The 25,233-nt window shown below is 35.7% G+C and overlaps 1 protein-coding gene across 1 annotated transcript in view; it reads right to left on the reverse strand.

Annotated features, from left to right (window-relative positions):
• Positions 1-723: 723 nt before the first annotated feature.
• The window catches only part of RSPO2 (R-spondin 2), a 109,229-nt gene continuing 84,719 nt past the window's right edge, over positions 724-25,233 (reverse strand). The window contains exon 5 of the mRNA XM_032182056.1: positions 724-1,475. Coding sequence (XP_032037947.1) covers positions 1,366-1,475 — 110 coding nt within the window. The 3' untranslated portion in view covers positions 724-1,365. The remainder of the gene's footprint in view (positions 1,476-25,233) is intronic.

The raw sequence follows: 25,233 nt of genomic DNA on the forward strand, positions 1-25,233 counted from the left end.
ATTAAAAGATCTCCTCAAATACAAGCCCAATAATGCAGGACTACCAAATTAGACATCCTGAGCCATTTTAACTTCCTACAAAGACATACCCCTGCCCCCCTGTCCCCAACCCAGATGCAGATTAAATTTTCTAAACCTACAAGTAACTGGAAATTCTGGAATATTGACTGGTGCTTGATATACTTTTGAATGACTGCTCTTACAGTGTTTTTCTTTTGATTCTCTGTACTCAGGTGTTCAACTGTTGTATCTGACTGGATCAGGACTAACAGAAATAAATCATTGTGCATCATATTTGAGAAACTACACATACAATCTTAGATACCAAGAACTTCTGTAAACTTTCTTTCCTGATACTCAAAACATCTATCATCATTATGCTTCATCTTAAAAATTTACCCTTCTTCTTCTTAGATAAAATACACAGGGGATGAGATAGGAGTACAGAATAGCAGAAAAAACTTTTCTTTCACTAGTCTGGTAAGTATACTTCAGAGCTGACACTCCACTGTCCACTATGAGGGCCAGTACAAGGTAGTTTAGCCATCTGAATGTGCTTTACAAATGAGAAAAAAAAAATCCAGTTTGGAACTACTGAGAAATATGAAAAGATACTTAAAACATAGTAAAAAGTAAACAATTACCGGGTTATTTTAAAGTATATTACTAGAACCAATTGGACATAACTTTAAACCTGTATAAAGTATTATACATAAAAATGCATAGATGTACAGTAAATATGTTCATTTATATGTAGACAGCATAATATGTACACATAGGGTCTGTTGCATATCGATAACTCTAAGCAGTAATTCCTGTGGTATATTGTTTTAAAGCAGTTTTATTATACAACTGTTTCAATGTAGCAGGTGCTGAGAACAATGCACGTTAACACTAAGTAGGTAAGTCATACCCATTGAATCTTGAAATGTACAAATATAGGGGAAAAAGGCCATAAATGCAATAGTACCTACACCTCCAAGACTTCCTTTTTTTTTTTTTATTTAAATATGCACAAGTCCGCCTAATGGTGATACATAGGTATACATAGGTTTCTTTCCTGCTTCCATTCAGTGTCAACATGTTGACCAAGCACTCAGTACAAAATCTTTGACACACTTCAGCACCACTTCCACTGATTCAACTCAGTGCGCTCCTGACCTTGAAGTCTTCAGGTCAAAAATAAGACGAAAAAATAAAATAAAAAATATATAAATAAAACAAACAAGCTTGTGGGCTTCTTTTCACAAGTTATTTGCCACCAATACTGTTAAAGCAGCTGAATTGTAGTGCATCCATGGGCAGGAGCGTATAGCAGCTTTTGTGCACTTTGCAAAAATATATTAAAAAAAAAAAATCAAGTCTTTACTGGCTTGTTTTATCTGTAGCTAAAAAGATGCTGTGCTGCTTCTGAGCCCTCTCCATCAAATTCTTTTTCTTCTTTTTTTTCTCCTTTGTTTTTGTTGCCCTTCTTCCTAAAAAATAAATAAATAAATAGAAAAAAAAATCAATGAGTCAATTAAGTAAAGAATACAAGGCAATATTAAAATGTAGTCAAAGAACTCAGTGGCACAGAAATTACTGATGGAGACTGCAGATGTAATGCTTGGTTAATAAGCTTTGATCATCAGTGAAAACAGAACTTTTCAATACAGTACAAGAGGCAGCAGGATCCCCAACTGTCAGCACTTGTCCACATGCACAGTTTTGCTGGTATGAGTAATAATGTTTATGTGGGTCTCAGTTTAATGGGATAATTCATGCAAGCAATGTTATGCAAGTGCCTAGGGCCCAGAGCCAAACAAGTATGTAGACTCTAACTCACTAAAAGCTGGATACGTGCCTTAGACCCTTGCGTAAATTTGCTTGAGTGAGTAATCCTATTTAAGTCAAGTCCAATATATCCCTGATTTACATGAGAAATTAGGCATTGCAGCCCAAGTATTTGGCTGGACATAGTCTTACATGCTTTGGCAGAAGGAATGCCACCTCTGTAAAGAACTGCTATTATTGATGATTAGCACACTCTGCCTAATTCTCACAGCACATTATTGTGCTGAAACACAAAATTCATTACACACTTTCTGTTACTGAAAGTTCACTGAAAAATAACCAAAATGATGAAATCAGGATCAATACAGGAAGAATTCTCAGACATTCTCAGAGTTCCTGAAATTAGAAAGATTTTTTTGCTGTTCACCTCTAATAATAAATCAGTGCCCTTTGACTAATTTAGCAAAGATCCCATGGGAAAATAAAAATAAAAATAAAAATAAAAATAAAAATAAAAATAAATAGACAGATCTTAATTCAGCTTTGTGTTACCTATATATGTTTAAATTCTATAAACTTTAGTAGGATTTAAGGAGATGACTAAATTTTGTCTTGAGTGAGAGTGGTCTGTTTTTTCTTGGCAGTATGATACACTGAAATATGTGATCAATGGAGAAAAAATGACATTAATCTCTAGAGGTGCCAACCCTAAACTTTCAAGAAAAGTAAACAAATGTAAGAAAACAAAAAAGAAATTTCAAATAGCTGATAACACAAAAATGTGAGGATTATTTATTCTTTTTTACTACAATGACAGCACATTATTAATTGGGAGAAATATTTGCTAGTATGACTTTGACTTACTTCCACATTGTTTTTTAACTAAAAGAATAAAGGCCCAAACCAGTATGAAACATTTTTTCTCTATTTGATAACAAGGCTGAATGAATCTGATTCCAAAATCATTAAAAAAAAAATAAATAAATCATTAAACACATAGGAAGATATATATTTGAGATTACATATTTGTAATCTGCTAATCTGCCGCCTATGTTACTATTCTTTAGGAATTATTACAATACTGCCTTTTAAAACAGGACAGGACATTAAGGTAATGAGAACATGAGTTTAGCCCATATTAAAATCGCAAGGGTCCTTGGAGTTTACTTCTGCTTCTCGTTAAAGTCTGGTATTAATACTACTATGGCATTTTGCCATTTTTAAATCTAGTTAATCCTACAAAGTAAAACTTCAGTCCAACCAATCATTAATCAAAGCTGCTTTTAAGTTAAAACTCTTTAGTAACACTGTATCTAATGACTAGGCACACCTAATGAGGTCAGAGAGAAGTAATACTTGACGCTAAGGGGCATTACAACAACATGGTTTTGATTACACAAATTTCCATATCACAACTTTGTTTTGTCATTCTATTAGCTGGTTTATTGCAGGGCATCAGAACTGGGATGAATATATAGTTGAACACTGCATTCTGTATTGCATTTTAAAGACACTTTTTCTTTTTCACCTGAGTCTTTGAAATATTGTTAAGGCAGCAGCAGATGAGCGAAAAATCGAACTGAAACAAGTGGCAATCCAGTCAGAAGACCGACAGAATTTTACCAGAGTTTTGCTGTACAGTTTGCACAGTGATCTCACATTGTGAAGTTTTGCACTGTACAGAATGTTCAGTAAAAAGAAATATAATTTCCAGTCAGTGCCACATCTAATTTTCTCTACAATGTCCTCCTGAAAACTAAAGCAAGAGCTTACTGCAAGTTTCAGGTAGTAACAGTTTCTATTATTTTACCTCTGAAAAGTCTGACATGCACAGGTAAAAAGACACACAGCCTGCTTGGTGTGTATGTTTAAGCCTTACAAAATAGCTCCTGTAAGTGTCAAATCATAATGATGATTTGAGAGCATCAGCCATCTGGCTGCCTGCATGGAGAAGGCAACTCACCTTCTTTTACACATGCCCTGGAGTAGAAACCTGTGGAAAGGCAGTACCACAGAGCCCTGCATGCCTCATAACTTGCTCTCATGTTATTGACACCTTTGTTTGCTCACTAAATTTCAAGTGCTGTGTTGTACATAATAAGTTTTATTATTTTTAGGACAATACTAAACTACACAAACAATATCCAGATGATCGGCAATGCTAACACAGTCCCAAATGGCAACTGTCATTTTAACCAGAAAATTGAATATGAACAGTTTTCCTTGGTTAAACATCAGCTCCCGTATTGCTACCATGATACAATAGAGATTAGAGATTAGCAGAAAAGCAGTGACTATAAAGACTATGTTGCTGAGGTCCCAATGCATGAAAACTTTTATTAAATTCAGACTTCAATTACAGTCCTGATTTTGTCAGCAAAAGCACAGTCAACAGAAGTAACTTCCAAATTCTTGCTATAGGCTTCTTTTGAAGAACACAATACAGAAAGATCCCCAGAGAAGATCTGAGAGACAGACTTTCCAGGCTCCCCAACAGCAGGGCCACAGGGTGAGGATGGCCATCTGAGGAGACTTTCCCTGGGTACCAGAAGCAAGCATGGCAGCAGCTCCCTCCACTCCAGAAGACGTTCCAGGGTGGTGGACCTTGTCTACAGTGACACTTGTGTGGCCTCCTCCTCTGTGTCTTGCCATGCTCCCTGATCTTGAGAGCAAAAGCCCTGACTCCAAGGCCCTTTCTCCCTTGGGGCTCTGCTGTTCTTAGGTTTGCTTAGGCTGTTATCATGGAAACACAGAATCATCTAGGTTGGAGAAGACCTCCAAGATCATCTAGTCCAACATTACGTAGCAAGTCCCATCACTAACCCATGTCTCTTAGTGTCACATCTACCTATTTTCTCCAGGGATGGAGACCACCACTTCCCTGGACAACCCATTCCATGTTGAAAAGAATCTTGAGGTCTCTTCCAACCTAGAAATTCTGTGATTCCGTGATTCTGTGGTATTAGCAGTGGTTTATTTTAGTCCAGAACTTATCATTGCACACAGAAGGAAAATCCTGGCTTGGGGCAAGTTGTCTGAAGAGAAAGTGGGTGGGGGGGGGGAGGGAGGGAGAACATAAGAACAGGTTTTACTTCTACTGTGTGGATTGCCAGCCCTCAGAGGGAACAGGGTGGATAAAAAAGTTGGACTAGCCTTGCTCTGCAAAAGCCTCCACTATCATCGAGAAAAGCAAGCCACCCATTTGAGTAAGAGTGACAAAGCTATTTGTAATAACTGCTGAAAACTATACAGCCCAGATTGTGTAAAAATAGGGTTGCTAGAAAGGGAAAAACCCTACAGTCCCCCTCCACACATCCTAGGAAGCACTGAGGCCTCACATCAGGCTCTTCCACAGCCTGTTACTCAGCCCAGCGTTTCCTCCCAGACTGGTTCCAGCTCTCTCCCATCAATAGCAGGTTACAGCATTACTGTACAGGACACAGAGTGACAATAAAGATAGTAATCCTGGTCCACATAGCCTATAAAACCCTCCTTATCAGAAACAGAGCCCCAGAGAGCAGATCGTTGAGCGCAGCACATGGGATCTGCAGCCAGCAATTCTCTTTAAGTGACAACGCATCGTCTCCAGAGATAACTCTCCCACCTGTCAGCTGGCAGATAGCTGTGAGCTTTGTTTCCCCTTTCTAAGTCACAGGCCTCCACATCAGATCTGATTTTCAATCTTTATTTTATTACTGCAGACAACATATCCTTGAAAGACCTTGGTGTGAACAGCAGTGGGAGAAAATACAAATAATTCAATCAAAGAGCAGGATATCTGAACACGGGCTGTTCAGTTACTGTATTCCTGTTTCTATTTCAACTGACTTTTCCCTTGCATGCTAACAAGGTAACTAACTTTTTTTTTAATGCTTTGAAAAGCATTTTTTATCTCAAACTCCCTAAAAAAAGAGCACCTCCATTTTTATTATCTGAGTCAGCTCAGAACATAATTTAGAGAAACATGTTCAATACTTTGTACAGTTATGTGTAGACACTGAAATATGTTTATGGCCTAAGAAAGAGCAGAAATATAGTTAGATTTGGTGTTCAGTTATTTAGAAAATAAAATCCTTAAAAAGCTTATCTATCATTCTGTATCTCACAGTTCTGCACAAAAGCAAGACTGGCAAAGACAATCAATCAAATCCTTTATTTCAATGTCATAAAATTAGGTTTTGCTGTTTGCTTTGTAAATGACTAATGACTAATTCTTTTTTCTTTTTTTTTTCTTTTTCTACAAAGTATATTATCACAATCATCTGTATCTTTACAGTGTTATTCATTAAACTTTTTTTGGACTACTTGTTTATGGCAGGTGTATGGTCAACTAATATGCTGTGCAATGAAATGTTATTGTTAGATAATAATGTAACACAATTTCTAATGGTATAATAATATACAGGCAAAGGTATAATAACATCTAGGTAACATTGTAATTCCAACATCAATTCTTGAAAAAAAAAAAAAAAAAAAAAAAAGTATGCCAATATACACGGCAATTGTCTATACACCATAGAGTAATAGCTGTGAGTAACTTTGTCAGCTTTGTCAGTATGTGAAGTACATTTTTTCTTTTTATGTTGTTGCTTTCGTACCACTTTATTATCATTGCTCCTAAAGCAGATGCATGTTGCTATATTAGAGATGCGTGCTCAGTTCCCTGGCTTGTCTCCTACCCTGAGCTCAAAGGGATTTGGAAATACTGCATGTACCTTCTGGACAGACCCTTCTGGTCAATTCAGGATACACATTACTTGGTTCAGAAAGAGCCTTCATCAGCTTCTGTCAGCTGCAAAAGTGGCTTTCTCCAGACAGAATTTGGGGGGCAGATTCTTAGCACTCATGGCACACCTGATTCTTCAGAATTAAACGAAGCAGATATATTTACAGACTCCTAGCCATACTGCTTGAGGCATCAGACATCAGCATCAGTTCAGTGGCCAAATTGTCCTTCATTTGCTGTGTAAATACTGTTGTACGTACAGTTCTTCTAATGAAACATGTCCACTTCTAGTTTCAGCAGACAGAGAAAATGAAATGCGTTTTCATCCACATGAGGGCAGTAAGGATTTCAATCTAAAACATTTAACAAAATAAAATAAATAAATAAAAAATCTGCATCTTTACTTCACAGTGTAATTCCTTCACAAATTTTCAGTGTACTCACATAAAAATTATTTCATTACAGAGAGATCAAAATGCCTAATACTTCCTTCTTTATTTAAAACATTTTCCTCTTCCATTGATGACTACAGAATGATGGGACTTTAAAATGTCCTTTCTATTACTTTCATATGCAGAATTTGCACTGCACAGCGTTGTCCTGGAATAATAGCATACCTCATTAAATGCACATTTTGACCTTTTCTTCCATTTCATTTGGCATTTTAGGAGCCAAATGTTACATACTTGTAAAACATTCTCCTACAGATGTAGTTCTAATTAAGATCCTGAGTGTGGCAGCATCTCCTCTGCAGGGTGAGCTAGAAAAGTTATAATACTCAAATCAACAACAACAACAACAAAGGATTCAGTCCAGAAATTATTCTCCAATAGGAAAAAAAATATATAGAGAGAGAAAAAAAAGTGCCAGAGTGCCAGAAAAATATACAAATTTTTAAGAAATCTTACACATTCAGTAAAAGAGAAAAGAAAATCCCCACTGCTACTAATTCAAGCTTAAAGTGTGGCTAAAGGATGATTTACAGACCAACTCTGACAAGTGGTTCACAGGAAGACAAAGAGAACACAACGAACTTTAGTAGCATAGTAAACCTTACATCATGGGCATCACTACTCTTATTACCTGTTACGGAGTTAATGACAGCTTTCCTAATAAGAATTTGGTCTGAAGTTATTTTTTAACATTATCAAATTTTGGCTTAAATTGTCTATGCTCAGTGTGTTCTACGGAAAAAATATGACTAGGGGGAGGTCAGCCAAAATAAATATCAGCCAAAATAAATAGCCATTTTGGGTAGGGAGTGAAAGAGATTGGGACTTGGATGGTGGCACTGGAAAAAAAAAAAAAAAAAAAAAAAAAAAAGGCAAATGGGTTGAGGAGATGGGACAGAAGGGGGCAAGTGTCAGAAACCAGTGCCTCATTCTCCTGGTTGAATTTCTGTTGTTGCTTGAACTCTTACATAAACACATTTGCCTCAGAAGATAACAGAAAGGATGTTATGATCACATAAAGTACATAATCTGTCTATGCCACCATTTCTAATCCCAAAATATCAGATTTTATAAACATGGGTTAATATTTGCAAAGCATTGAAGTATGATAACAATGAACACCTTAGAAAAGTCATGAATTATTTAATGTTCTAAGGGTTGAATAATGTTGAGCAAACTAGGCCTCAGAACAATTACTGAGTAAAAATAGAAGAAAAAAAAATCTAATTATGCTGTAACGTAACCAATATGAAGGAGGAAATGAAGGCATTTCTTCAGCTTCTAAGTGCTTGATTTTGCAAACTTAATGGTCTTATTTTTTACTTTTTCATGCAATACTAATAGTTAATGATGTAAGTTATAAATATTTGTAGTCTATTGAAACTAATAAAGCTATTACAATAATAGACTAAGAAAATGAGTTCCCTTATGTAAAAGGCACAGTTAGATGATTTTTACTCATTCTTGTCTGTTTGATCTGAGCTTTCCTGATGAAAACCAGGGAAATTTCTGCCTTGAATAGAGTTTGTAATTTCTACATAAACTGGTACGAAAGCATTGGTAATGCAGAGCTAACTTGTGTGATATCTTATTCACTTCCTGGCAGTCATAATTCTGACATCTTATTTTCAACTTAATAATTTCATAATTTAGGGTAAATGATTATATCCCATCCTACACACAACATTGCATATGACTGGCGTTTGTATGTTGCCAGACAGAGATGAAAGATCATTTAAAAGAAGAACATAATAATTTCTTGACTTAAAAAAATAAAAATAAAAAATCTGTAGATTTCTGTATCTCAATCCCACTAGCTCTTTTTATGTCAAAATATCCACTAAGAAGTGAATGGTTTTATTATTTAGGGCAAGAATAAGCAAAGTGAGATACTCTTTTCCTCCCAAAAGTATGTATCTACTTTTCATCTGCCCTGAATGAAAACTACTTAAGCAAAATCTGATGTTCTTTCCTTCTAGACAATATTGAGTATCATCAGACTTTGTCATCTAATTAAGAGACAGATTCCTACACAAAGAATGGAATTTATATGTCACAGTCTACTAAGAGCTCTGAGGAGTTTTCCTCAACTTCAGAGCAAATTGACTAAGAGTAGTCTTACATTGCTGAAACACAGCTTTCTCCACGGTGCAGTTTTAAAACATGCACAGTAGATGGCAGTGAGATATTAACTGAAAAATGGTTTCCACTTCCATCAAATAATATTCATTTTTCTTTGCAGAAGTATACACATTTACTCTGCCTAGAAAAATAAAACTGATAGAACATAAAAATTAGGACTACACACATACACACTCAGAAAAAGCAAAAAGAAGCACACTGTGGGAAGCGGAAAACTAGCAAAAAAAAAAAAAAGGTTACATGGAAACTCACAAAAAAACTCTGATAGAAGACCTAAGCTTAACTGAGTATTATAGATGTTCAAACATTGGGTATTGTACCCCATTTAGCCACAGTTATGTGAAAATATGTCGTTATCCAATGCAGTCAAAATGATAATCTAAAGTGGATTTAGCTCAGAATTCAAAAGTTCTGGACATTAGTGGCAAATAGGTTACTCACCAACCTTATCTCAGTCAGCACCATGTCAGATCAGATGCTTTAAAAGCACAGCCAAGCAAAATATTTCCAGTGGAAGTATTTTTTGTTTCTTCCTTTCACAATTCAATATAAATTTCAAAATAATAATAATAAAAATATACATATACCCAGTCAAGAATTTGCATTCATATGTAAATATACTTTATGTATATAGGCAACAGTTAGAACTGAAAACTCTAACTGGGTTTGAACTTCTATGTTTAATGTGACTTAAAACTCTTTTGTCGGTACTTCTTCAAAATATTCTTTTTTATTATTATTATTTTCTGCCCACTTTAATTCATTTTTTTATCTCTTCTTATAGTCAATATAAAACATTTTTTCTTGATATAACATTTATTTGTGGCACCTGCAAGATTTAATTTCATATTAGAAATTGCATCAAGGAATGTTCCATCCATTGTACTAAAAGTTCCACCAAAGGTCTCTTACAGAGAGAGACTACACTGGAAAGCTGAATTTATTATTTACTTATTTATCTAGATATTTTTGTTCTATATTATTTAGTTCTATATGTTCTATATAATATATTATATATTATATATAATTATATAATTATATAATATATATGATAATAATATATTATATAATGTAAATATTTATATTATTATATTATATTATATTATATTATATTATATTATATTATATTATATTATATTATATTATATTATATTATATTATATTATATTATATTATATATGCTCTATATTATTTAGTTCTGAAGGGTTTATCTTTTTATTTCCCTTCAAGGATTCTGACCCAGAACTGAATACAGGAACAATTTTGTTCCATAACTACAGCTCAGATAATAGTTTCAACTGTATATTCTGCTTCTCTTTAAGCAGAATATCAAAGATGATCTTTCCAAGACTTAGTAAGAAGAGAGGCTACACTGCACACCTGACTACTGAATAAACTACTGTCAAACAGGAGGACCCCTGATGAATTGCAACTGAAAACCTATTGGTTTTTTATATATTATTTCTAATCATATGATGTAAAATCATTACCTATATATGCTCATCAAGAGCAGTGTACTAGATCAGCTGTTAAACCTGAGTTGCTCACATATGCTCATTTGGTTTATACTTGAGAAGGGGCTAAAACAAGATATTAAGGCTGCCTTCCTGACTTTAGTCAGGTTGGTCTCTGTTTCTCCTTAGCTATACCAGTATGCAATGTGTACACTTTCCCCTTCTCCTCAGACATTTTTCTGGTGCAGAAAGAGGAAATACTTTCACTTGTTTTCTTCACTAGATCTGCAACTAGAACTTCACTCTATCCTTTATAGTTTCCACTATCTGTACTATGGTCATGATGGGATCAGTCTCAGTTTTTGTCTAGTTTTTGTCTCAGTTTTGTCTAGTTACAGAAGACTGGTCTTCTGTATGAGCTTATCTTTTCCAGTACATTCCCTGTGCTGGTGCACCATAACACACTCTCTATACCTAATGATCTAAATTTAGCTTTCAGGACCTCCCTTCACCTGTATACTGTGGCCATAGACTTCTCCACAGCATTCACTTTAAGTCTGTCAAGGGGTCCCGTGGGATTTACTGCCTTTCTACCTGGGAGAGTAAATTGCTGAAAGTTTCCAAGGTTATTGCATATCCAGTTACTGACCTTTCAAGGATTCAGCACCCCCCCACCACCACCACCCGAAGCAAGTGGGAAAGACTTCTCTGCAGTTATTTATCAAGGCAGATACGGATAATTCTTCTGAAGCTGTAACTCTGTAATCGTTTAATCTACCATAAATTCAGGCAGCCACTGAAAAGGGGGAGTTACCCTTCTTCCTGCTTTCACCTCCCTCACAGCAGCTTGTTCCCCATCCTTCCCGTGTAGGGGCCAGGTCGTCATCAAACTGTATCAGAGAATATCCCCAAGCACTGTACCTCAGCTGTCTGTTGTGTTTTGGCTGGGCAGCCAGCACCTTCCCCTGCCCCTTTAGGAGATGTCTCAGGAAACAGCACAGGCCAGGACCATGCTCCTGTAGGCATGTCCCTGGTTGGGGAGCTCTAAGCAGAGCAATGAAGATGTGGATCCTTGTCTGTTGATGCTGGTGACAAAGCAGCCCCCAGCACATTTAATTAACTGCTACTGACGTAGTCACTATCTTTGAGTCAAGGGCAATCTGGATTTAAGAGATGTTCTTATGTATATGTCTTTATCCCTAAATGTATTTCAGTAGCTCTCTTCCCAGCTTAGAATCACAGAATGGTTTGGGTTAGAAGGGACATTAAAGACCTAATTCCATGGGCAGGGAGCCTCCTGCTTAAACATTAGCACTTTTCCATGACAGCCTATGAGGGCTCTTGGACTTACTGCGCACATGGAGTCTGCTAACATTCATAAGCATGCTAGGTGTATTTATGTTGCAACCAGTTACTTCTACATCATATAGCTACAGAAGGGTTATTCACTATCTGAAGCTTGTAAAAGGGCACTTTTCTGCCTTAATCCTATTTATTTCCCAATAGCCACACATCAGTTTTTCACAGATGTTAAAATTGATACTGCACAGCCATTGACAGAAAATAAATAGGTATAATATCCAATATGGCACTGTATCTTGCTAAAACTTTTGTTTGTGCACAAGTATCATCAAACCATTGTCACAATTTTAGAAATAGCTTTGTTGACTATAGCAGTATTGGAAAAAATAATAATAAAACGTTGTTGTTGTGTGTTTTTTTGTTGTTTTTTTTTTTTTTTTTAAGTTTGCTCTTCGTTCAGAGAATGCTTTATAATTAAGTTAGGAACATCAAATCTGCTGACTGGGTTCTGCATAGTAAGCCAAATAATCAAATTACTCTAGGCTTATTACTAGACTTAGCAACTTCAGGTATCTTGTTTGCCTTGAGATCAACAGAAGCAGTTCTTACTTGAAGTTCACTACATCAAGACTGTCTCAAACCTGTATATCTTTACAAAGTCTGCAGATGAAATAATAAATACCTAGATAAGAAAATTAGACATTGCATGTTTCTTTAAGAATGCCCATTCTTTATATTAATGTGATTAAAAACACGGTTTATCCCTTAAAACTAAAGAAGATGTGCTAATTGCATGTGAGAAGCAGCTTCAAGAGAAAGTCTACTGAGATTTCTTACATAAATATGAGCAATCATATATTGCTCTCTTATGCTGTTGATGTTAATAACTTATTGGAGAAAGGCATCCGGTATAGATCTGAAGGAAACAAAGGATCCACCACTTCCTCTGGTAATTTTTCCAGCAGTTAATCATTCCAGTTAGAAATATGCACCCAATTCCTAACTTAAATTTTAATATCCAGCTATTATTTCTCATTATACCTTTCAAGGTCGGACTTTTTCTCTTTATGCACTATATATCATCATCTTTTTTGAAAAGTGTGTTTTTGTGTTTATAACATTAAAGTTATTTTGTAGCCCTCAAAAAAAAAAAAAAAAAAAAAAAAGTTTGTGACTCATCTCTGGTTCAGTTTTTCAGTCACTTTTATAAATAATGTTTCTCTGAGCAGATGTTTCAGTTCTGCTCATGTATAGGCTAGAACTGATTTACTGTGCTTTTTCATATTACATCATTACAGAGCCAAGAAACGCATGGGTTTTTTTCTTTGTTTTTTTTTTTTTTTTTCCTCACAACGTTGTAGTAGACTCAATATTTCTTCTAAGAAACATTTTTTTTGTATGTATATGCAATTCCTCATCCTGCAGGTATGCATTCCTGCAGGATCCATTTGATCTTCCAGTATAGCATTATATTTAACTACATGAAAATTAATTGTATTTGAATGGGACTACTTTACAAAGCAAATAAATTATTTTGTCTTTAGATTTATCCTGGATCATTATTCACTATTATAAACAGAATTTTTATTTTAATTTTTAAATAGGATTGACTGAAACAAACAGCAATGCTGTATAATACCATATTAAGGCCATCATAACTTTCTCCTTGACATCCAGCCAGCATGTGGTTTAATTTTACTGTGGTAAAGATAAGAAAACTTTATAGATCTATAAAAGCCCCAAGTTTGAACATATCCATTTTTTTCTTACCCAGAGGTTACAGACATGGATTTGTTAGGGGAATGAATGGTCTGCAGCACCTCTGTTGACAGCCTGTTGCTGCAGATGCTCTCAGCACCACAGGGGGCTGTCTTCCCCCCTCATATACACAGCAGCTGGATTCAGCCTTGGCTGAATGATAAGAAGCAGTATAATGTGGTGTCTAATAATACATATGGAGTGGACAAATTAGGTTCTTTTCATATTCTGATTTACATCTGCAAGAAAGACAGAACTATATCTCCTCCATCAGTTTAAAATAATTCTAAACTAAAATAAATACTGAAGGGTGTTTTTTTTCTGCATAAAATATTTAAAATATGTATTCACTGATAAAGCTGGAAAAAAAAAAAAAAGTGTGGATGCTTTTTTAGATGAAACGGAAAACGAATATATGAAATAAACACAGCATGTAGCTTAAAGGCCACTTGCCATAAAAGGCTTTTCCTGACTGGAAGTTACAGATGTACTTAAAAAAACAGATGTACATCAAAGGCTGTTGATTAGAAGCACAGAGAGAAGTAATTATCAGTTATTTTTCTTCCAAAAAGAAATTCTTTATTCTAATACCAATAAAACCTTAGTATGTACAGAATGAGTCTATGGGTTTAATTAACCATATGAAAATATCAGTGTATATGCTATTCCTGTTCCACATCATCACACTCTCATGGATACGTTGGGTGTGCTTCTGACAGATGCTTCATTGGCTTCATTATTCTGTGACAGTGTTAGGTTATAGATATTGCATAACTGAAATTGTTCGAGATCTATTCATTTCAAACTTAGAAAACAAATCCCTGATGCTAACAGTTCTCTGTGGACCAGCGGTATTTCCACCAATAATAGAGAGCCCATCCTGAACACTACAGCTGGTACAGCAGGACAAACCACAGTCCTTGCTAAGCTGGTGGCCAGACACAAGTAGTACAGTTTTGAACGCTGTCCTGAAATACCAGCAGCTTCCCAGGCACATTTCTGACTCATGCCAAATAGTAATCCTCCCAGAAATGGTACATTCCTTTCTGTACATTTTTTGCAGAATATCAAGAGATGATGAAAGAAACCTTAACACTTTAAAACCCTTGACTAACTTCAGATTAGTATTTGTTTTTCAGGCAACAACTTTTACATTTCTGATTTGGGACGCAGTTGTGATAAGCCCCCAGACTGCAATATATGGATCTAAAGGCAGACATCTGAGTGCATACTTTGACTGCATATTCAGCCTGGGCTGACACTGTTTCAAATGCTGGAAGGAAGTATTTATTTGAATCAAGCTCAGTTAAGTGATTATCAGCTTCGCACATTGAAGTATAGTTGATCTCTACTGAATGCTAATTATTTCATCATGTTAGCAAATACTCATTTCTTGGCCAGTGTCTTCATTACAATTTGTTCCATGTGTTGATGTAAACTGTCCTATAAGATTAATAGTGGGTGACAACTGGATCATTTTAGGGTGTGACATACTTATTAAATTAGTTACAAACATCCACTCAACTGTTTATTTTATTTAATGAGACAATTAATCTACCATTTATGCCACTTTCCTTCTCTTTAAATAAGACTGGAAGACAACATTTTAAAATTCTCCTTTGCTGACTTCAGGAAATTCTTTTCAAAATTCTGTTGGAATTTATTCTCCTTCTTATTGTGCTTAATATCATGATAATTTCCTTCTGTGTAGCCAAGTGATAACTGACTCCATAACACTATCCTTTATTCTCCTTAAAGTGCTGTACACACATTTGGCTTTGATGTAATTTCTGTTGTTGTTATTTTTTGTGTAAATAAACTTTAGATAATAGCACTATCCCAGACCAGAATTGAATGGTAAAGATAAAGTACTAATATCCAGTCAAAAATATATGTTTGTAACAAAAGTATGTATTTCTCCCTGGTTTGCCTGTCTACACAGAGAATTCAATTTTCCACAATTATATGAATTATTAGTTAGAAATTGTCAGTATTATAGTTTTCCTCTAACAGAACTATAGAAACATCCTAGGTAGAATAATACTCTCTGTTAATTTTATTTGTCATATGTACACATTTTTTTGTTTGTGAATACTTAGGACTTAGGAGTACTTAGTTACTACTCAGTAGTAACTTAGTTCCTATGATGTGTAAATTTTCTCTTCAAAAAAGTTTTTGGTGCATTAGCAAGCTAAGAATTACAAAGGAGATTAACACTCATACTCTATGATGAACCTTCAGAATGCACTTATATATATGTGGTTAACTAAACACAGCAATCCTGCCACCTATACAATAATCATGCCACACAAAAAATTAAGTTTTAAAATGAACATTAAGATTTAGCACCAATGTCACAAGTTATTTGGGTAAATTAGTTATTTTTAAAGTTAAAGGTTCATTCATACACAGTTGGTTTTTAAAAGAAAATACCTTTGTCACTTGTATATTTTGTAACACTGAAAATAATTCAGCCACTTTAAACTACCGAGCAGTTTCTGCATGGGTTTATCCAAGAGAAGAACCACACAAAAACGTTTAAGAGTCATCTGTGATATAAGAGCAACAAAGCAATTGTTAGGAAATGTGTTTATTTATATTAAATGACCATTACATTGTTCTTTTCCAAGAAATACAATTCAATGCTCTTTACACAATATTTAAAAATATTTTTGACTTAATAAATGAGATTCTTTTTTTTTTTTTTTTTTTTTTAAATCTGTATAAATATACAACTGAAATCCTTGTGAAACAAGGCTTTCCATGCCAAGCATCAAATATGGGGAATTTTTTTAGTATAGATTCCTGGAAAACACCGTTTATCAGAGAAAAAACTGGCCATACTTTCACAGTATCTGCTCTAACAGGCACCACTGCAATGGGCTGCAGATCTATGAATAGGCCAAGAACAGAAGCTAAAACTAACAATGAACAGTGTAATATGTTACAAAGTGGGAAAACAACTTTTTTTTTCTTTTTTTTTTTTTTCTAGATGGCAATAGATTTTGAACCATAATTTACATAGTGAAGAACTTAACTGGTCTGATTTCATCAAATATTGTTTGATAAGTGATTCCATTCTGAATTTTCATTTCACCTGTTTGGTAATGAAAATATAGTCATTTTTGAAGAGCTGACTTACTCTCTTCTTACGTGCAAGAATTTCTGCTTGGGAACACAACTGAGTTTTCAAACAGATCAGATATAAGAAGTTTGTTCACTCCATGCTGGCCAGAAGTCTTGAGCAAGACTGACCCTTGAATTTCTTAAATCTTCAAAAACATGGGTTCATAATGTTACAGGCTGAGACAAACAGCTGGTAGCATCAGAACACAAGAACATGGAAGTGGCTGCTCTGGGTCAAACAAAGATCTACCAAAACCACTATTGCAGCAGTGGCCCCAAACTTATATGTCAGTATCTGTATAAGCGGACAAAAATAAGTGCTACCTTTCACAAGAAACTTCACCATCATGTGTGAGGCCTGGTGTGTAAATGGCCACACTGAGTCACTTTCAGCATATGGGCTTACAAGCAGTTTTTTGCTGGGGAATGCATTTTCTTGTAGAATAGTTGGAAGTGAATGCTGAAATATCTGCCTTTCTGATGCTCAGTATCTTCTTTGCCACTTCATGACTGTCACACTGCAAAGCTGGTTAAGATCATGTATCTGTGACATTTAGGCTCCTAATTTTTCAGCTGATTACAGACCATACCAAATTTCCTTTGCACAGAAGGGACAGTAGAATTTGCATGACACTGAAAATGCATGAAACCTAGTTTTAACAAGGGAAAAGCATAAGACGTAGTGAACCTGCAAATCTCACAAGTACTGCATGTGACATGACAGATCAGAAATAGAATCATAGAATCATAGAATATCCTGAGTTGGAAGGGACCCTTAAGGATCATCAAGTCCAACTCTTGACACCGCACAGGTCTACCCAAAAGTTCAGACCATGTGACTAAGTGCACAGTCCAATCTTTTCTTAAATTCAGACAGGCTCGGTGCAGTGACCACTTCCCTGGGGAGCCTGTTCCAGTGTGCAACCACCCTCTCTGTGAAGAACCCCCTCCTGACGTCCAGCCTAAATTTCCCCTGCCTCAGCTTAACCCCGTTCCCGCGGGTCCTGTCACTGGTGTTAATGGAGAAAAGGTCTCCTGCCTCTTGACAACCCCTTGCGAGGAAATGATAAGGAAAAATCTAAACCACTGTATCCAATAAGACTAGAAGATAGAGGGGTAAAGAGTGGAGTTAAGCTAACCATAACAGTGTTCCCAGGTTAAAATCAGGAGACCTTATTTCATAGCCCCATGATTCACATCAGATCCATTCTAAACATTACAGGGACATGATCGACATAATCCAACTTTTTACCAACACCAACCTACAGTATCACTCATTTTGTACAGAGGCTGTCAGTGAAAAACTTATACCTTCATATCATGTGAATCACTGCAACTCTAATTTAAATGATTTATGAATCAGGCTTACAACATCTGGAGGAAAGGCTGAGAGAGCTGGGACTGCTCAGCCTGGAGAAGAGGAGGCTCAGAACTCATCAATTTCTATAAATACCTGAAAGGAAGGGGCAAAGAGGATGGAGACAGACTCTTATCAGTGGTGCCCATTGCCAGGACAAAAGGCACTGTGCATAAAGTGGGACACAAGAGGCTCCATCTGAACATCAGGAAGTATTTCTTTACTGTAGGTGTGACAGAGCCCTGGCACAGACTGCCCTGAGGTTGTGGGTTGTCCTCCTTGGAGACCTTCAGAAACCTTCTGGACACAGTCCTGGGCATCCTGTTCTGGGTGTCCCTGCTTGGAGGTGGCCTCCAGAGGTGCCTCCCAGCCTCACCTATTCTGTGATTTTGTGATCTGTATTTCAATTATCCTAGGTTAACATCCATAGAAAGTATCGCATACTTTTGCTTATGACTTCCAATTACTTACAGTTTTGAAAACTTATCCTGAATGTTGGTTACAAAAGATGAAAGCATGTGGAGACACAAATTTCAGATAAAATGACTGAATATTTTGCAAAACTTTATTCTCTCTTGCAGACCTCTACTTTTAAGATTACCTCTTTTATAAATTGATATCAGACAACATTCTGAAATAAGGACTTTTTCATTATTGGGAAAGGAAACAGAAAATTATTTTCCTGATGCTTAAATGGGGTCAGAAAAGAGAAAAGCATCTGTGTTGATGCTCACTTATTCATCCAGCTATTGTAGTAATGCAAATCTTAAGAGTTTGTTGCAGATGTGCAGCTATATATAATTCAGTCAAGTCATCTGGTCTTTTTGCATTGAGAATCTTCTCCAAGAAGATGATGGTAGGTTTAATAAATATATTAAAATAGAATTTTAAGCACAGCACCTTCCTGCCAACCCTGCCACAACCACCAACACTGCAAACTTTCAGTTGTAAATGTTATTTTGAGAAGATTAAAATATAGACTGTCTTAGAAACCAAGATACAAGTTGCTATTAGATTTCAGGCTTTAACATTGACATTTCAAGACAGGATCTTTTCAGGTTCTACAGTCACTAATGATATTTCTTATTATTATTGTAGTAGAGAGTCAGAGATTGCCAACAGAGCAGATGATTTAGGATTGTAGAAAAGAAAAGAGACAGAAATGGTTTTAGTACCTCAGTTGTGAGGACAGAGCATCCACAGATGTAACAAAAAATGATCTTCAGATAAACCAAATGAGCTGCAGATATTTTGCTTGAATTACTGTATGTTAGATAAGCTCTAATTACATTTTTATTGTATTTTTTTTAGATAGCTCTCTACATGTTTTAAAATTGCCTGCAGTTTTCCATTGAGACTTAAGTCTTTTATAAGGGCAACATCTACAGCTGAACTAAAACATCATGTGCTCTAAATGATATACCTTCAAGGCGCACTTGTAAGACAGAAAACAATACAATTGTTACTTACTGTCTTCTTCAAACATTAGTTTGAATTCAAACTTAGCCTACATACACACTGATCAGGATTTCTTACTTAAAGGCTGTACAAATATCCACACATTACTCAGAGTATCTATTAAATACAGAACAGTATCATCACAAAACATCAAAATTATTTTGTATGTAGAAAAAAAAAACCTGCCTAGACAAGTTACATAAATGAATTTATTTCATGCAAAATGAATGATAGCTCACAAAAATGTAGGAGTGCTTTTTAGCATGAGTAAATAAATGAGGCATACAGAGTGGATAACACTGGTTATTTAAAAAATATTTATTTATTTTTTTTAAAGGGAGCAGAAGGAAACTGGGAAAGGCAGGAGGGATGTCATTAAACAGATAGAACCATGTCAAAGACAAAGAAGAATGCATGCAGAGGAACTGAGGATCTTACAAAATAATTCTGAAATGTGCTAAGAGCCTGATAGTCATTAGGCCCAACTAAAGGCAGGGGGAATGGCATGGAGGAATTAGGGTTAATTTATGTTAAGTGTTGTTTTTTAATCACCCTCTGATGAAGGAATTACCTATTTATTACCTAATATATTATTACCTATTATTACCTAATATATTATTGTCTTTTTTTAAAAACACTGTAATTATTTCATAGGAGGACAGTAATCTAATATCATTACGTTCATCTACTAAGCTCAGCAACTTCAAAAATGTAGTTTTTGTTGCAGCTCCTACACTTTGATACATATACCTGGAGCTGTCACTTGCAGCATGCACCATGCACAGCTAATCTGTCTTTGTACAAGCATCCTGAGTGCAGTGTAGCTCCATCAGACAAGAATACCAAGGCTTAGCTCAATAGAGAACTGACTAATTATGCAGAAGATTTGCATGGAGTCATTAGAGACATTTTTTTCTCAACTGACTTTAAATATATATATATATTGAATTTTGTTGTGGTTATGTTTAGAGAACTAAGAGAAAAAGGGATGGGGGGGGAAGGGGGAGGGGCAGAGTAGAAATTTCCCAAGAAAAATGCACAATGTGCACAACAGCTCTGTCTCCTCTCCAAAACTGTGTTATTCCATTGAAACTCATTTATTGTTCTTACCATGAGATAGAGTTTTAATGTTATTTACCAGCCACATCTTGACATTTAGAAAAATATCTGCATATCAAGTAACACAATTATACACAGTACAATAACAATATAATCATACAAAACAAAACACAATCCCTTAACCACCATCTGAATATTTTCATATGCTTCTGCAATTCCTACTTTTAACCAGTACTGGAAGCTCAAAAAAAAAAATAATGAAAGAATGATTGTTCTTATGGCATGACTTCAAGGAAAGATTCTACATGTTTTTCACCTAGTGAAACGTTTATCCTTTCTTTTTAAGGGTAAGATAAATTAACTCATGTTGAAGACTTTTTACAATAATATAGAAGGTAAGTATTCTTGATGTCAAAATGGTAGGTTAGGATTGAAGGGATGTGGGTTAATATCAGGACTGTATTTAAAGACATAGTGTGCTATCGTTATTCAAAAATAATACACAGTTCACTACTATCTACAATAAAGAAATCTGTCCCTCACTATCCATTTTATTATTTCACTGCTCGATTTAGCCTTGTAAAAAATATGTTTTATAATACTTGAAAACAAAGTGAGCAAATTTTCACTGATGTCAACCAATTCCAAGAATAGTGTAAAGAAAGTTTTCTTGCCAGATTTGAATCCAATTCTTAAGACAAAGTCATGGAGGGCTCCTTGAAGAGTGTTCAGCACATGTGACAACCAGATAATTTTGCCCTATTTGGACTAAGTACAACCGCAACATAAATATTTCATAAATTAGCTCACTGTTTTGGAAAAAAAAAATAATAATAATAATTAGAACATCATCTACAATACTACTTGTAATCTAGCAGTTTGCAATCCTGAATATTTGTATGGAGAAATGTAAGACCGCAAAAACCCCATAGCAACTTTTATATCATTACTTTAGACAGAAAAAGGCTAACTTTAAAATGTACATTTTCACACACACCTGAGGGATTCAGAATAGCAAGTCCAACTAGAATCTAGAAGAGCGTTTTGAAAGAAGCCAAAGTATCTGTTAAAACACACTCTTCTGAAAAGATACGCTTTAGTAGCAAGTGTTCAAAAGTGCTCAGCACTCAGTAGGGCCTGTTAATAACAGAATTATTATTGAACAAATATATCTGGTGAACTTTCAAGGGCCTGAACAGCAACTGAGAAAAACAATAACTAAATTAATAACTAAAATAACTAAAAAACAAAGAAAAACAATAGCTAAAGATTTAAGTTATTCTAGCTGCAAGCATCTCCTGATTTAAGAAATACCAGCCAGCACAAACACACACACACACACAAACTAATATTAGTATTATAAAAAATAAATACTTATTGCCCCAGTCTCTCTAAAGTGGAGGGTTATTTTGGGGGGATAAAATAAGTTTTAGGTATAAATGAAAAATATGAGAGATGACAAACCTGTTTAGAAAAAAAACAAGCACGCAAAATCTAAGTATTCATATCTTAGCCAAATGTGTTGAGAGTTATAAAAATCAAAGCAGAATAATAAATGTTGGCTCTTAAGCTACAATAACTCAAACAAAAATGTTTCCAAATCTTAATGTTATATACATGTTTAAATGCTCAATTTCCTGCTATTTTTCCTTAAAAAAAATAAAAAATAATAATAAAAAATAGACTGTAATAAGCATCTTCAAGCAAGGGAGATCCAGATCTGATTATTATTATTTTTAAATTTGGCAGAAAATTCCATCCTAGCCAAAGTACCTCTTGCACTTATCTTCAGAAGTGTAAAATCACTATGTTTTAGCTCCTTTTTTAAAGAAAAAATATGTATGTTTGCTAGCAAAAATGAGATATTATGGAGCTTGTTTAGTATTAACTTCTGCCAAATGTAAACAATTTTTTCTGCAAATCACTACTGGATCATACAGAGAACAGCAGTAACTATTATCACTTCATTTTCTGTAAAACTTTTTAGGCTTGAAACCGCCCATGTTTTCTCCTTGTGACTACTCCAGACTATTATGGAAGGCACTTGCTTTCAACATGCTTGGTAGTATGGTAACATCATTACTGTTCATTGGCCTTTTAAAATTTTTATTTTTTATTTTAAATTTCTCAGCTAAACTCCATGTCCGTATGTACACTAATGGGATAGGATAACTTAAATCAAACTTGAAGATGAGATAAAACATTTTTAAAATAGCTACTTTGTACTAGCAGAATGTAAATATAACTAAAGACTGAAGTATTTTTATGTGTAGCAGGAAATTGCTGTGCTTAATAAAGCATTTGGAAAACCTGACTATTTCATACCCAGTTTTAGTGCAATCTCTTTGAGGACACACAATTATACCTATTCAACACAAATGAAACTACTGACAGGAAGCAAGGAAGTAAATTACCAGCTATTTAGCTCAGACACAATTCATTATGTTATCTCATTTTAAAACCCTAAACTAGAATATGAATTTCTAATCTTCTCAAATTAGCATGCTAGATTATTGCATTGACATTTTCGTTCAGCAATAACACTTGCTTTTTATTTATTTATTTATTTATTGTTGCTGACTAAGTTTTACTTGCATACAATGAAAGCAAGCTCTTTGAAAATATGCCAAGTCTACAGTCCTACACAGCAACATTATCTTCTTCATAAAATATGTGACAAATGCTTTCATACAGAAATACATCAGAGTTTTCATACGAATATATAAACGAGAAACAGCATTTTGGCAAACACTGAAAACTTAACCGGCACCTTTTTAGGTTGGATGTCAGGTACAAGCTTGACAACCCAATGAGTCAAAAATCATGAGTCAGCCTCAATATCATGAGTAAGATTTAAAACCACTAGATTTTAAATAATTAAGTTCCAGGGTTTTTTTTTTTTTTTTTTTTTTTTTTTTACTTAATTTTTGGTGTTGAAATATTTGGTGTGTCTGTGTTTCCAGACTTTCCCCTACAGCTACAAAGACTGGAAAACTAACTAAAATATGAAAACTGTTATTATGTAGTGGTTTCATCAGCTCAATTTTAAGAAATCAGGAAACTGGTTACAAAACTCATGCAAGAAAGAATTCCTTTGTACGGAACTAGTGTCCTCATTACTGTTTTATTCTCTTCACTGAATCATCTTAGAAAGTAATAAGCAAGTAATCACCTTTTTATAACAATTACTGCAAAAGTGATGCACGGCAGCTTCCATGATTCCAAGAATTCTATCCAAGCAAGAAGCTGCGATTTCTGCAAGCATTCATGGGGGACCCATAGGCAAGCTCAGGAAGTGCGGGATAGATGAGTGGACAGTGAGGGGGATTGAGAACTGGATTGATGGCAGAGCTCAGAGGGTTGTCATCAGTGGTACAGTCTAGTTGGAGACCTATAGCTAGGGGTGTTCTCCAGGGGTCACTACTGGGTCCAGTCTTGTTCAATTTGTTCATTGATTTGTTCAAATCAATGACCTAGAAAATGGAATAGAGTGCACCCTCAGCAAGTTTGCCGATGTCACAAAACTGGGAGGAGTGGCTGATCCACCAGAAAGCTGTGCTGCCATTCAGAGGGACCTGGACAGGCTCAAGAGTTGGGCAGTGAGGGACCTCATGAAGTTAGGTTATTCCACCAAGGGAGGAATAACCCCAAACACCAGTGCAGGCTGGGGGCTGACCTGCTGGAAAACAGCTCTGTGGAGAAGGATCTGGGAGTCCTGGTTGACAGCAGGTTGACCATGAGCCAGAAATGTGCCCATGTGACCAAGAAGGCAATGGGATCCTGGGATGCATTAGGGAGTGTTGCCAGCAGGCCAAGGGAGGTGATCCTCCCCCAATACTCAGCTCTGGTGAGGCCACACCTGGAGCATTGTGTCTATTTCTGGACTCCCCAGTACGCAAGGGACACAGGAGCTACTGGAATGAGTCCAGCGGAGGGCTCTGAAGATGATCAGGGGACTGAAGCATCTGTCATACAAGTACAGGCTGAGGAAGCTGGGCTTGTTTAAGGTGGAGAAGACTGAGAAAGGATCTTTTCAATGTGTATAAACATCTGAAGGGAGAGTGTCAAGAGGATGGGACCAGAAAAGTGATGCGATCTAATTTCAGTAGTGCCCACCAATGAGGCAACTGGTACAAACTGAAGCACAGGAGGTTCCAGCTGCATATGAGTAAAATCTTCTTTACTGTGAGAGTGACAGAGCTCTGGGACAGGTTGCCCAGAGAGGCTGTGGAGTCTCCTTCTCTGGAGATATACAAAACCCACCTAGATGCCATCCTATGCAACAAGCTCTGGGTGATTCTGCTCAGCAGGCGGGTTGAACTAGATCATCCTCAGAGGGCCCTTCCAACCTTGGCCATTTTGTGATTCTGTGACCAAATACCGTATAGATTACAATGGATCCACTGCTGAGACAATGTTCTTTCTCATTGGCAGCTAAAGCATTGCAGCACTGACACTACCGGAGTTGTTTCCAGAAAAGGCATCATTCCTAATCAGATATTTTCTGAAGAGGAAGAAGGCCAAACTGTCCATACAGCACTGTTTACAGCAAGTAAGCTTTCCCTAATGCCCAAATATCGTCATAGAACAAAAACATTGGAAAAATTACTTTAAGTGTTATAAAAG

Source organism: Aythya fuligula, chromosome 2, assembly GCF_009819795.1.
Source record: "Aythya fuligula isolate bAytFul2 chromosome 2, bAytFul2.pri, whole genome shotgun sequence".
In the NCBI taxonomy this organism is placed as follows: domain Eukaryota; kingdom Metazoa; phylum Chordata; class Aves; order Anseriformes; family Anatidae; genus Aythya; species Aythya fuligula.